Source organism: Poeciliopsis prolifica, unplaced genomic scaffold (assembly GCF_027474105.1).
Source record: "Poeciliopsis prolifica strain line A6 unplaced genomic scaffold, Auburn_PproV2 SCAFFOLD018, whole genome shotgun sequence".
In the NCBI taxonomy this organism is placed as follows: domain Eukaryota; kingdom Metazoa; phylum Chordata; class Actinopteri; order Cyprinodontiformes; family Poeciliidae; genus Poeciliopsis; species Poeciliopsis prolifica.
In genome coordinates, this window is record NW_026562393.1 from 8,783,387 (window position 1) to 8,797,549 (window position 14,163).

Here is a 14,163-nt window from a genome sequence, read left to right on the forward strand (position 1 = left end):
ATTATTATTATTATTATTATTATTATTATTATTATTATTATTATTATCACAGTTCTGATTACACAGTACATACCTAAAAAGTGAATTTTATTTATTGTGTTCACTCTTTGATGGGTTCAATTTGTCTTTAATTCTGGACTCGATACTCCCTCCCATTATTTATCATTGAAACAACCCACTTCCTGTTGACATTAGTCGTCTCTCACCTGAACATGGACTTAGTTTGCAGATAAGCACAGTTTCTGGCTTCTCATCCTCACATTCTGTGACAGCGCTGTCGCTGGCCTTGCAAGCCACCTGCCTTTGCTGAATCCCTTCACCACAGGTCACTGAGCACTGCCGCATAGTAGACAAAGACAAAAAGTACAAGCAGAAACAGTTTACTTGAGGTTGACATTTATGTACACTTGTACATTTTGCACTTTTTTTTCCAATAAAACCAAAACCTTGATTTTAAAAATCTACCTGTCATTCACACAATGGATATAAATACAATTTTAGAATCAATATTGCTCAATAATAAAACTGAAAAGCACTCCAGTCAGTTTCTGGAAAGATCTTAAAAAAAAACACTTGGAATAAGTAAGACAAACATTGATAATAATCATGAGGAAAACCTTTTGTTTTGTTAAAAAAAATCACCACTGACTCCTGGTGGTTTACTATAATTGTAGCTATCATATTATTATTTTTTTCTATGTATGTTAATCAGATTACAACTTTAATTTATTATGTTGATAACAAAAAGCTGACCTCATTACCAATTTTTCTTTGATTTTCTTACCTGAGACCATGCCCCTGTTCTCCACTGAGCGGGACATGCAGTGTAGTTACACACTCTTCTCAGCTCTGGCCGATCGCCTGTGCAGTGTTTGCTGTGGACAGCCCTGCTGGTGCCATTGAAGAGCGACTGCATGCACTGCACTGCCCTGGTCTGGTAGCCGAGCTTCCCACAGGTCTTACTGCAGGGACTCCAATCTTCCACCACCCATCTGCTGATACATCAAATGTGTTAAAATACTCTGCATTACGATTGGTGGTAAGCTTACTGTTATGATATCTTTGACTGAAGTTCACTTACGCGGGCTGACTGCACTCTTGCACGTTGCAGCGTTTGCGGATGGGTTTAGGCTTTTTGCTGGTTTCACAAAAGTTTCGATGGACTAAACGGCCATCACTCTTCCTCCTGCATCCATATTTTGTGTACTGTATTCCTAAAGAGGACAAAATGGTCCGACCATCTCAGAACACCTGAAGTTGTTTTTAGGGATGAAAGCTATGGAAACAATCAAAACATTTACAGCCATCTCATTGGCTGATTGGCTAGCAAGCAATTGATTTTACAAATCAATGGCTTGTGAATATATGCTAACTGTATTTTCTTAAGAGTGGCAGAATCCAGTGTGAGTTTAATTAAGAAATGTGAGTTTAATTAAAAGTGGTGTGTGCTCTTCTGTGTATTAAACTATGTTGTGGATGTATTTATGTGCATTAGAGACATAAATACAAATCAAAATAACTTTGACTATTACTGCTGTAGAGAAGAAAATAAACTGAAATAACATAAATGCATCTGCTGTGTTTACTGCTATTATTGCCACCTTTTATGTCACCGGATAAAAATGTCAGTAGGTGGAAATTTTTTATTGCATTTGTTCACAAAAATTAACCACTTTATGAAATTCATACTTAGTACCAATATTTACTTGGTGCTGAATACTTCTAGTCACTGCATCTTTTAATTTAACCCATGCACATTCTCTCATGTTCACAAGTAAAACAAACCCAAAAAAAGAAATCCAGCCACTCAATGCCAGATGCAACAAAACATGCCTACCATTTTTTAAAACCTTCACAGTCCACCTTAACTTTAAACATGTATTTAAACTTAATGACATAATTATTACATGCTGCCATATGCTTTCATTTAATTGATTATTGTCTCATTATTTAGAGTGGCAGCAATAATACTTTCTTTTTGCCAAGCCCATTAAAGTTTTCAATGAAATATTTCTTACATTTTTTATACAAAAATGGGCTTTTTCCACAAAAGCCTGCTGAGTCATTTCTGTACCCCAAATGCTGGATTCTTAGCTTTTAAACTGAAAAAAAAAATAATAATCAGAACTCATCAAAACCTCTCCTGAAAGAGGAAGTAAGACATACTAAGACAACAGATTTATTATGTTCCAAGAAACATTTATTCAATTCAACCCTTTACTGTCAACTTTGGGGAGTCTGTGCAAGTTGTAGCCAAAACTGAATGTTCTCAGCTGGCATAAGTGGTACTTGCTGTGGTTTTCTGTTGCTTTAACTCGTCTGTAACTTGCAACTTGCTGAAACTTGTCCAGATACTTGTCTACTCTTGTGTTCATACTTTAGTTGTAGTGATTATCTTCTAAAACGTATAGGCCAGGCCATGAAGCATCAACAGCTAATACCATAGTTATACTCGCTCTATGCCCCAATCTGATGGGGAAATCAACACTCTTGAGTTTAATCGATCTAGGACTGGATCAGTCTTTTTTTAAATCAACACTTGGTTGGCAAATACACCAAAAATAAGTTTGGAATGGGTTAATAACAACCAATGCCTGGAGATTCTCAGCTGCTGATGGACCTGTTCTAGAGAACATCAGTAAATAAGCTACTTAAAAGCAATAATTTTATGTTGCAAATGTTGCAGCTTTTCCATATAACCTTGAATATTACTGGTGTGGAGAAGAAAATAAACTGAAATAACAGTTTATTACTCACTGACCTCCGCCACATGGTTTGGAGCACTGAGACCAGCTTTTCAGTGCCCACTCATATGTGTCCAGCTCGGCAAGAAGCACGTTGTTGTTGGTAATAAGTGGCAGGAGGTCCTCGTGTATTATGTACTTATAAGTCAAACTAATTTTGACGTCCTCTTCCAGTGGAATGACCTGCAACAAGCAAACAATATGCAGTTAGAAAACTCTTGGAAGATGGTCAATTTTTACAGTAACCTTTAGTTTCAGCTGTACTCACCAGAACCACAATGCCTTCGTGCAGAGGACCAGTTGTTTTTAATGTCTCCCTCTCTCCATCAACGGAGTAATCCCACTGTAAACCATTTTCAATGAAGGTCTTCGATTCAGCGGCTTCACTTTTTTCATTTAATATGAAGTGCCCAGTTACTTGATTCTTCACAGCTGAGCATTGAAGAAAAGGTCATTTAATTAGGATATAGAAAGAAGAAGAGATGCTTGCCGTGTGAATTTCTTCTGATAATTATATCTTTGATATTTTCTCAAAGTGGGAATCTCACTGCATGTATTATGACATTTCAACTATTGTGATGGTCCAACACTAATTCCTTCAAGTTAAGTACCACCTGCTCTTCAGAATAGCCATTGAAAGCCACAATAAGATATAGCAGATTCTGATGAATGCAGTTTCCCAGCACTCCTGTGTGATGTCATGTTTTGAAAAATCAAACTTATACAAACTAATAGAGCATATTCTTTAGAAATACAATTATGGGAAGCTTTTATCAGCAGGCAGAATGTAGACTGCACTCAGAGTTTCAATTTTCAGCTTTCAGCAATCAGTTTGAATAAAAAAGTGAGGTGATCCACAGAAGTAATGCACTGTAATTATATGAGCAAGCATATTTTCTGCCTTGTCAACTTCACTGCTACAGAAAAGAACAGAGGTAAAAACATTTTTTTAATCCAGTATTGATCTGAAATTGTTTATGTTTTTAAATCAATGAGAAAAGGGCTTTGAGCAGTCAGTGTCACTAGGAAAATAGATACATGAGTTCAGTACCTCTGTTATTTATTTCCACAAATAATTTTTTATAAGTTACAAACAAACAAGGTATCCAACTGAATGTGAATGTAAAGTTAAAATCCTTGCATGTTAGTTCTTTTCATTTTATTAACAAAAAGGAAAAGTGGTTGTGTCCTCAGAGAGAAGACACGATTTCAGAAGCGGCTGAAAAGCATATGACTTCAAGTTTCAGAAGAAACATGTAATGCATTTTATGATTGGTACAAAGTACCAATCATAAAATGCAAACCCTCTTTGCACCTACTGCTGAGAATTATTTTTTTGGAAATAGTGAGATACAGCGTTACAGAGCTCTCACTCATTAAAAAGCACAGGCAACTCACTGCCATATTAAACTATATTTTATTTTTGTTCAAAGTACTGGAATTGATAACATGAATAGATATTTAGTAAGTAATAAGAGTGATTTCTTCAGGTCACCCTCCAAATGTTTGGAAAGTGAGTCAGCAGCTGTGGTTAAATTATTCAGTTCAATAAGTAAATATAATTATTCTCATTACATCAAATCTAGTGCATAATTATGAAAAAAGTAATAAGTGAACTAAATTCATTTCACATAGAAAAATATAAACATATATTATTCGACACTTTAAAAAGAGAAAATTATGTGAGTTGTACTTACCAATAATATGGGGGGAGGTATTGTTTTCTTCAATGATTATGTGTCGGGCTCCCATTGGGATATCAAACATTTTAAGCATTCCTTAAAATAAAAACAGATTAGGTCAACCCAGACCAGCAGTGACTACCTGTTGGGTGTTAAAGTTTCAAATGATTTCTGCTTCTACAATATGATAAAACTTTATGTTTACCATTCTTTTTAGGGGTCTTAGTGAGTGTTAGCTTCACAGTCCGACAGTGGGAGTTATCCCCCTCACAAACGCCACACTTATCCTCGTCTTTGTAAGAGCCAACCTCCTTGTCGCAGCCAACGTGCTGCAGAGAGAGTGCAGACAATCAAATCAGAGCAACCTTTAGACACACTTAGATTACATTTCAGGAATACAACTATGTCATATGTGGACATGGCTCATATTTGGGTTTTTAAAATGACAATTTCTTAAGAAAGACACAGACAAAACATAAATTGCAGCCAAAACATAATGTTGAGCCTTGTCAGTCAAGGTTAACAACAGAATAGAATACAAACAGAGTACACTCATTAGGGCAGCGACATTTCAGTCCAAACTGTTTACGGCTTGCAGAAAAATATCAGATGATGCTCTACAATGAACAACTTCATTACAAGCATAGCAGCAAAAGTTATAATAATTTGTGAAAATTTACTATTTTTCAGGCTGGAACCTTTATTTCTTAATGAAAATGTTGGCTTTCATGTGTAAAGAAGCTCTTGGATCTCTCAAGGTGAACATCTCTTGATTTTGCACTTTTTACCATCATACTTTTTCCTTCCACTCAACTTTCTATAGATATACTGGGATACATCACTCTCTGAACAGCCTGCCTCTTTAGCAATGGCTATCTGTGGCTTATTCTCCTTGTCTTCCATATGACTGTGTAGGCCATTACATAAAATAAGAACATAACATTTTTGTGTTCAAAACATTATTTTTCAGTTTCTGAATATTCTTTTTTTATTTGAGAAAATTTAAATTAAAGGGTTTTCATTAACTCTATCCCATCATTATCAAAATTCCCTGTTGTGAAGACACTGTATATAATCATTTTAAATATGATTTTCACTTTTTAATCAGTTTACTGAAATAAATAATTTTTTTAGTCTTATTTAGTGAATTACACCTGCATATATTTTTCATACTATGTCACATCGTACCATAGAAAAATATTCTATTTGAAGTAATTGCACTCTTTTAATTAAACATTGCTCATATTACAGGGGTTGATTTTTATGGAAGAACAACTTATGGGAAAGGTTTGACTCCAGTCAACCTTTTGGGATTAGCAGCTAAAACATCATGTTTTTTTCTGCTTTGTCCCAAAAAACTGAGTGAAGCACATAAAGAACACCGCACATGTTTCAAATATAACTCTCATTAGAAAAACAACTCACTCCTGAAGTGATGTTCTTTAAAAGTTATAGCCTGAGTATATAGTCACTGGTGTTACATCAGTAATTGAGAACATGTGCCTCGTTCATATGTGATGGTAGGGTGGAGTGATAAGGGGATACATGGATTTAGGGAATCAGTCTGTTATCATGAGGAACGAACAGATTTCAATTGACCCATCCATCTGTATTGCATGGCTAAAATAACAATACCCGGAATAAAAACAGATGAAATTCTCTCCATCCATGGAGAGGCTGGGCACAGCCTTAGAGAGAGTGGGAACTCCAACAGTGCTGATAATTGAATCAGAAGGAGTCGGTCAAGATATTCCTGCAGGGAATACCTTAAGATTCCCTAGAGTGAGCTGAAGAGTATTGATGATGACAAGAATAATTGGCTTTACCCCTGTAACCAATATGCCCCCTGCAGGCCGATCTCAGATAAGTAAGACATTCCAAATAGATGCTGTATATGTGATTTAAAAAACAAAAAGATCTTTCAGTGGACTGCTTCACTTAAGACTCACCAGACACTCTCCTCGAGCGCAGACGCTGAAGGGGTCTGAGTAGCTGCACCTCGTCCCATCATGCATCACCTGGTTCATGAACACCACCTCCCCAGTTTCCTTCGATTTACAACTTAGCTCGCATTTACGAGCCTCTGGAAACAACAACCAACAATCACTAATTAGTTTGTTAAAATGTCTTTCAGATGTGAAAAATTGATTCATAGAATGAACACACAACACACACTAATTTAACAAATTGTTTTCTCCCCCAACAGGGAGAGCCAGCTTTAATAATATCTTTACAGACTTACCATCTGGGTGCTCATATGGCAGCCAGGTGTGCTTGATGTTGTTGTGGTATTTGTTGCTCCGCTGGACGCATTGCTGAGCGCGGAAGTCTTCATAAGGGCCAGCACACTCCTCTGTGTTGCACATCTGGTAGTCAAATGCAGAGCCTGGGCAGTCTCGACCACCGTAGGCAGGCCTGGCGCAAGACAGAAATAAAAGTGGAGTCAAATTCTTTGCAAGGATTCAGAATCCTCAGATTCCCAGATCTGAGCTTTGCTTATCTGATTTTATTAACATGAAATCATATTTACCTATCTAATGAAGATTTTCTCATTGTTCTGATTGACCATGCAGTGTGCTTTAAGTTCTTTATAGTTTTTTCTTCAAGCACATTCTTTGACTATGTGGCATTTGCATAGGTGGAAACAAAGCTGGATTATATTAGGCATTGTGTTCATCTTCTGTTTTTATTCTTTTTAATAGTTGCATTTGCATGCAGAATAACATACTCGGTCTGGTCTGACTTTTTAAACTCTGCCGTTTGCAACACTGCTGAGTTGTTTATTTTCTCAGTGTAAGAAAATACACTGTAAAGGTAGTGCAATACGGTGTAAAGGCATTAACTGCATTGTTTTACAGAAAAGGCATGAGAATTATCTATTTTTTTAGTAGCAAGGCCTAAATGCTTCCACCATTCCTCTAATTACCTGATGACCCAACCTCAACCGCAACAAAAACACACGGTGTTGTTTTTCAACAACACCATGCAGCACACTTCAGCTCTTATATTTTTCCATTCTCTTCCTCAGCCATTAATCCTTACTGAGGTCTATTCATAGCCCTCAAACAACTTTTTGTGATAGACAACCATAAGCTACTGAATAATTTAGATGTGGAAAGAAAAGGAAAAGCACATGAATTTCTTTCATATATTTTATGTAAGAAAAGTCTCTGCACAGCTTGGGCCACCATCATCTTTCTCTTTCAGGATGAGGATTTTGTTCTTTTCTGACTCGACCTTTTTCTACTGTAATCCAAGATTTTTATGACAATAGTTTTATATTGTAAAGGCTAGTTTAGTGATGTGCACAGCAAATAAAATAGACTATAGGATCTTTGGCTCCTCCGATGCTACTATGGGTCCATTGGCTGCTTCTCTAATTGAAGCTCTCTTTCTGGATTCTTGACCATTATATGTTACTTTGTTCTGGTCTATCAGATAAAATGGCAATAACATTTACTGATGTTTAGCATTACAAAATATGAAGAGTTTGCAAAAGAAAAAACCAAAAGGCTATTAATACTGATGAAAGAACAAAAGCTGTGCTGTCTAATCAGGAGCATTCTACTCATAATTTCATTTCTAGTTTTTAAAATAATGACACAATTTCTGTGATGAACAAAAATAATGTGTTCATCCAAGATGTCATGCCTGTTTTGGATCAGTCTCATCACTGCTTCAGTACTCACGGGGGGTCATTGCACTGCCTGCTGCGGGAACGAACTCCACCTCCACACGTCCTGGAACATGACCCATATTTTGACCAGGAGCTCCAGTTCCCATCATGCCCTTGAGGCTCCTGGCTGGACTTCCAGATGCAATGACCCTTGAAGCACCACTGCAAAATGAGATGAGATGAAAAGGATGACAGACAGTTCAAAACATCTTGAAACAATATAACTGAGTTTTCTGAAAATATCACAGGCATTCTGATGTTAAGTATCTCTAGAGAATTCAAATTTTTACCAGTCAAAAGAATATAAAAAAAAAACACCAATCAAATTACATAAAAGAACAAAAAATCAGTTTTATAAAAGCAATTTCTGTCCCATGTCCTACCTTTCCAGGTGCACACTCCGTCCCATCTACTGGAGGGCCTTTTTTGGTTTTACAGAAATACTGGTTGTCAGGGTGGCTGCACCACAGCTGCTTGCAAGGGTCGTAGGTTCGAAACTAAAGAAGGGAAAAAAAAAATTAAGAATTGATCTAAACATTTCTTTTTTTCTTTCTTTACAAGTCAGAAATGGTGAACATATCTTCACCATTTGCACCTCTTTTATCAGACAGTTATCCACTGTGATCATACATGTTAAAATCAATCGGAAAAGATAAAGAAGGACTTTCTTTCGTTAGTCAATCCAGAGTATCCAGGTATGCAGGACTTACAGCAGTGCACATTTTGTAACCAACACCAAAGTCAAAGCGGCACTGCTCATCCATTGAATAATTAATTCCAGGAAGCTCAGGAAGCTTGGGCCACTTGTGTTCAAAGGGATCATCCAGGAGGCAATCATAGGAGCTGTGGAAAAGATTAAAATTAGTTAAGGCTAAATATTACATATCATGAGGGATTGTGAGAAAACTCTTCTGAAACAAAGGGAATTTTATAAAATATTTAAAAAATGGCCTGGGAAAAGCAGGACATACTGAATATATCTGTTGAGCTCCTGTTTGCTGCAACGTGACCAATGGTAGCGATGGAAAGCTGCTTGGACAAGTGGGGCCATGATGCTGCCCATACTGGTTTCATCAGCGCAGCGATTCCCCTGACCATCATGCTCCATGCCCAGCCTAAGGGCCAAAGCAAACTCATTAGACAAGAATATATGCAATATTTGGTTCATATTATTAATAACTCCACAATTTTGCAAGTCAATGTCATGTACAAGTAAACAGAATTTAAGTTAATATAAGTAAGAGCAAAATCACTGCAGTTTGCTGCAGTGAGAGCTATTACAAAAATCAAATGACAGATTCCACAATCAGCTTCTAAGCACTGGAAACCAACATGGCAAGACAGGAGAAAGCTGAAGAGCAAAACAGGCAGATTTATGCAACACCCCGTTGTTTTATAAAAACTATTCCTACTAATTAATAGTGATTTCCGTATTGTTTTTCACATGAGTGTTAATCATTGTATATTGTCTGAATTTGATTACAAACAATTCATCCCAAGAAACCTTTTCACACTGACAGCTCAACAAAGGTTGCTAAAGCTAATGAGTAAAACCTCACCGAGGGGTCAGGTTTTAACTGAATAATCAAATCAAAAATCTGGCAGAGCCTCCCTGAAGCTAACAACAGAGCTTCAGGGAGTTAAAAATTTGAATTTAGCTGCAGGAGGCACCTTAATGTTGTCTTGTTGGATGCTACCAGGAGGACCACAACATGTCGGAACCCTTTTGGGTCTCAGAGCTTGAAAAGGTTGACTGAAGAGTAAGAATTAAAGGTAAAATGCCAATTTCCATCAAGTGAAATCTTTCTTCTTTAAGTTGCTACAAAAATACTGTAGACAAAAATAATTGATAAATAATAAATAGTAAATAATTTACTGTTGAATGTGATTCATGAGTCCTGTTTGCATTTTGCTCCAAATCAGCTAAGAGTAAAAAGGTGCTTCAGACCACAGTAATTCTTTTTCTATAAAAGATAAATGATATAAGTGGTGCAAAACTCACAGTTCTCATCACCCTGAACACCCCACTCCCATCATAAAAACATTGTGGTGGCAGGATTATACTGTGGAGTGATTTTCTGTCTGATGGAGAAAATGACTTACTTCGAAAATGGTTGAAGTTTAAACAAAAACCATGAGAAAAACCTGCTGCAGAGTGACTCTATCCCTCCCGTTATGGGAGGGATAGCAACTCTAAAAAGAATGCCAGAGCTACAATGGAACAATCTGCAGCCAATCTGACAAAACTTGAGCTTTTTTACAAACAAAAATAGAAAATAAAATCAATTTCTTTCTCTGTGCAGCTGGTAGAGACCATCTGAGCAGATCTGTAAATCTTTTTTTCAGGGGCTCTAAATACAATAGCTCAAGGTTTGAAAACTATGGATCATTTTCCTTCAACTTTACAATCATGCACTATTTTGTTGTGCTCTAAAAAAAAAGCATCACAGTAAAGTTTCATTTGTGCTGTAAAAAGTTAAATGAGCATAAATATTTTTGAAAGGCACTTTATATCATCAACGTAAACATTGTTTTCCACAGTTATTTACGTAACTGTTCTGAACAGCAACACAGACATTACGAGAAGATAAGACAAAAATCTAGTCAATAAGCATTAAATCTTCTTACTGAATGGCAATAGCACTGTGAAGAAAAAAGCTTGTCCTTATTTTAAAAAAAAAGTCCATGCATTTCTTTCCAGAGACATAATCACTATAACATATTCATCTACCCAACTTCACTGCTCTATGATCCTGTTCATTCAACCAAAAAATTATCTCTGCATGCAAGGGGAGGACAATATGGAGTAAGAATGACAACAGCTGACACCTAACGATCAGTGATGCGACCATGAGAAACTATGATTATCAAATGACTTTTTAAGATCAAATAATTCTGATGCATCCATTCTGAAAAACCTCTTGGCTTTGCAAAAGAAAAACGCCGTCATTTTCACTGAGCAGAAGTTGACACATCTAAAACATGAATGCACTTGAGAGCTAAACAAACTCATTGAGACAAACAGATGCTAAAATGTTCTGATTTGATTGTAGAAGCAATCAGTTGTAACAAGTTTCAGATTACACAGGTGGTTTTCCGTGATGTCATTAGGGGGGAAAAAAACAACACTGCCAGCAGTTAGTTGCTGCTGGAGTTAAAGCAATAAAGGTGCATATGTAAATTATATACTTTTCAACATTTTTCAATTAAAAAATGCTTTGTTCATTGTAATAAACATTCTGTGGTAACTGAAATCGGGTTTTTACTAGCTGTAAATAAAATTAACAGAAATAAATGTTTAAAGTATAAAACTCTCATTGTAATTTATGCAAATATTCTTTGTGTTTTATTTTTTAAGTTTAATTACTACTAGAAATAAACTGTTTGATAATGGTCTACTCATTAGGATGTACACGCCTACATGCATGGTTTTCTTGAAACAAATTATTGTTCAAATGTAGATTAAAAAAAAGCTTATAAAATAGGAGGAAAAACATTGAGGAGCCTTTGGGTGGTGGCTGATCTCAAGGTCAGAGATCTTTAAATGTCAATAGGCACAGCGTGAAGCTGCTTCTGTACAATCCTAATGGATGGAGACATTGGTGACCTTGATTTTTTTCTTCTTTTGTGCAATGTTACAATCAAGTCAGTTTGGCTGGCTCTCTTGTGCCATAATGGGAGGCTGGGCTCGCAAATGTTACAGTTTTTCATTATAGTTCTCAAAGCTCAAAGAAAAAGGAAAAAAGCTCTTTAAAATGGGGCAGAGGTGATTACACAATTTCTGAACTCAGTGACCACCAGAAGTAGCTTGTGACTTGGAGGAAACTCAACATGCTGAAGCACAACCTTTTAAGAATGATCTCTTCAACTTCACAGAGATGGAAGCAATCATTAAAAGATCTAATGTAACTGCAAGTGACTTTAAGTATATATATTCTTCTACCTTTGTTCTCTACAAAATCTCCATGGTACCAAAAACACGTAAAATCAATGAATTCATGTTAGAAAAAATGCCTCTTAGTTATTCAAACTAATACCCTTTATGTGCAAGGTTTTTAGGTGTTGAATTTTGTCGAACCTGCATATCTCCATTGAGGGTTTTGACCACAGACTGCTGTGTTGGAAAGTCAAGTCAAACTGTCAGCTTAGCTGGAAGCTCAGGGACCTTGTGAAATGCCACTAAGCCCTTCATCAGGAAGCTGTTACTTACACATGACCAGTTTCGTGAGCAACGACGAAGGCAGAGGAGAAGCCGTCTTCATGATTCAAGGTGCAGCTCCTCAGAGGGTGACACATGCCAGTCACTGGAGCATAGCCTGGGCAACAGAAAAGATCATACAGCCCCGACAATCAAGAACAAGAATGAAGAACTTGTATCATACACGTTCTTGCATCGTTCCCAGTCCAAATTACCATAAAAGTCACACCAGATGCCACCAAGAACCCAAGTAATAAACATTCAGGGAATTCCTAATTATGTTACATGTAATAAAGTTTAATGGCAGCAGTCATTAGTATTAAATATCACTACTGTAATTTAATGTTTTGTAAAGCCTTTGCTGACAGTTTCAACATGTCTACAGGTGTAATTTCAGCCAATGTTTCAACAAAAACTGTCTTGAAGTCTTAAATGTTCTCAGGGGCTTTTATATGAACTCTGACCTGAACTTATTTCCCTATTTTTGTCAGATGAATTTATCTGAAAAAAATTCTGATTTGCTGACTGATTTCTGTAGCTGTGTGCTTGTGATCAACCTCTTGCATAACGTCCACCATAGTTCTCACACAGTGCATTGCTTATTTTTATTAAAAAAAAACATATCTCTCTAATAGAATTTCTACAAGTTCAACATGTAGAAAAAAAAAATGTTGGTCCAGGCAACATTTGTGAATATTTTTTTTGTTTCCTCTGTCAGGAATCATGCTACCAGGGCCTGCTCATTAATGGTAAAATTAAGCTTTTTGCATTTTTGGATTATGGCTCCATGCTTCATGTTGACTACATTGGTAATTAAAAACCTTTTTATATGCAATCAGTCAGGATTAAACTAGTCAATATTAGCTTACACTGACTGCTTTGAAATGTGGGCAGACTGTATTTTTTTCTTGCTTTGAAAGCTTGTTTACACCCCCTTCAACCATGATCTCATTATTTTTGCCCTGTGCTTTTCACTTCATTACACAAATTGTATTATTTTTTTGTTTATTTTGTTTGTATGGGATGATTACTTAGCTTGTCAATGGCAAGAAGTGTGAATTTCTCATTGGTTCTGGAAGAATATTTACTGGAAAAAACATTGACATCCTCAGACACCTGTCAGAGACGTATTCCACAAGTAGTCTCTCATAGTGATAATTTGTAGACTCACTATGGACAGCTGGCTTTCAGACCAACTCTGCTGTGCTTTCATAAAAACACCTAAACGATTGCTCAGATTATTTTTATAAATCCATATCATACATTATTAATGATGTGGTTGAGTAGTTTGTATTCAGAAAGTAGCATTCTCACATACTCAAGGTAAACCACGTCTAATGAAGCTCTGAATGGTAAAAGTAGCTGAGAATTTTGTTTTTGTAATGAGGTGCGAGTGATACGTTTCAGTCAGCAACCACTCGGCAGAAAAACCACTTGAGCTTCTGACAAAAGGCATGCAACATTCTGAAACTAATAGCCTTACATTCAAATGAAAACACAGCAGGAGCAGCTTGTTTCATGGTAATGAAGAGCAAACATGATCCCCAGGCTCCTGCGGCACATCATTTTTCCAAGCTACACAAAGCTACGCCCAGCTATCATGACAATGTATTTTCAGCGCACCACGGCAACAAACATTTAAGCAAAGCAGAAACAATAAACATGACTCGATCAAGAGGTGTGCAGCGACTCAGCTTTGAGCGTTTGGCATGGTTCAGAAGCACACAGGTTTCAGCCTCATTTTTTGGCAGCTTTCAGAGAATTCTTCATGCTTTCTGACCATCAGAAGACCTTTTTTGGCATGCAGGTAAAAAGCAGAAAATGCAGCAGGCAAACAGCTGGTGATAAAGGCCGGGTTGAAAA

The 14,163-nt window shown here is 36.6% G+C and overlaps 1 protein-coding gene across 3 annotated transcripts in view; it reads right to left on the minus strand.

The window, feature by feature from the left end:
- The window catches only part of LOC129367956 (A disintegrin and metalloproteinase with thrombospondin motifs 14), a 48,343-nt gene that overhangs the window by 4,729 nt on the left and 29,451 nt on the right, over window positions 1-14,163 (minus strand). For all 3 annotated transcript variants that reach the window (XM_055042678.1, XM_055042677.1, XM_055042675.1), the window contains exons 7-20: window positions 12,313-12,418; window positions 9,074-9,217; window positions 8,813-8,945; window positions 8,486-8,599; window positions 8,116-8,264; window positions 6,669-6,841; window positions 6,376-6,509; window positions 4,632-4,755; window positions 4,442-4,522; window positions 3,013-3,176; window positions 2,762-2,927; window positions 1,082-1,214; window positions 785-992; window positions 207-336 (exon numbers count right to left, since the gene is read on the minus strand). In XM_055042678.1, the coding sequence (XP_054898653.1) occupies window positions 207-336; window positions 785-992; window positions 1,082-1,214; window positions 2,762-2,927; window positions 3,013-3,176; window positions 4,442-4,522; window positions 4,632-4,755; window positions 6,376-6,509; window positions 6,669-6,841; window positions 8,116-8,264; window positions 8,486-8,599; window positions 8,813-8,945; window positions 9,074-9,217; window positions 12,313-12,418 (1,959 nt within the window). The remainder of the gene's footprint in view (window positions 1-206; window positions 337-784; window positions 993-1,081; window positions 1,215-2,761; window positions 2,928-3,012; window positions 3,177-4,441; window positions 4,523-4,631; window positions 4,756-6,375; window positions 6,510-6,668; window positions 6,842-8,115; window positions 8,265-8,485; window positions 8,600-8,812; window positions 8,946-9,073; window positions 9,218-12,312; window positions 12,419-14,163) is intronic.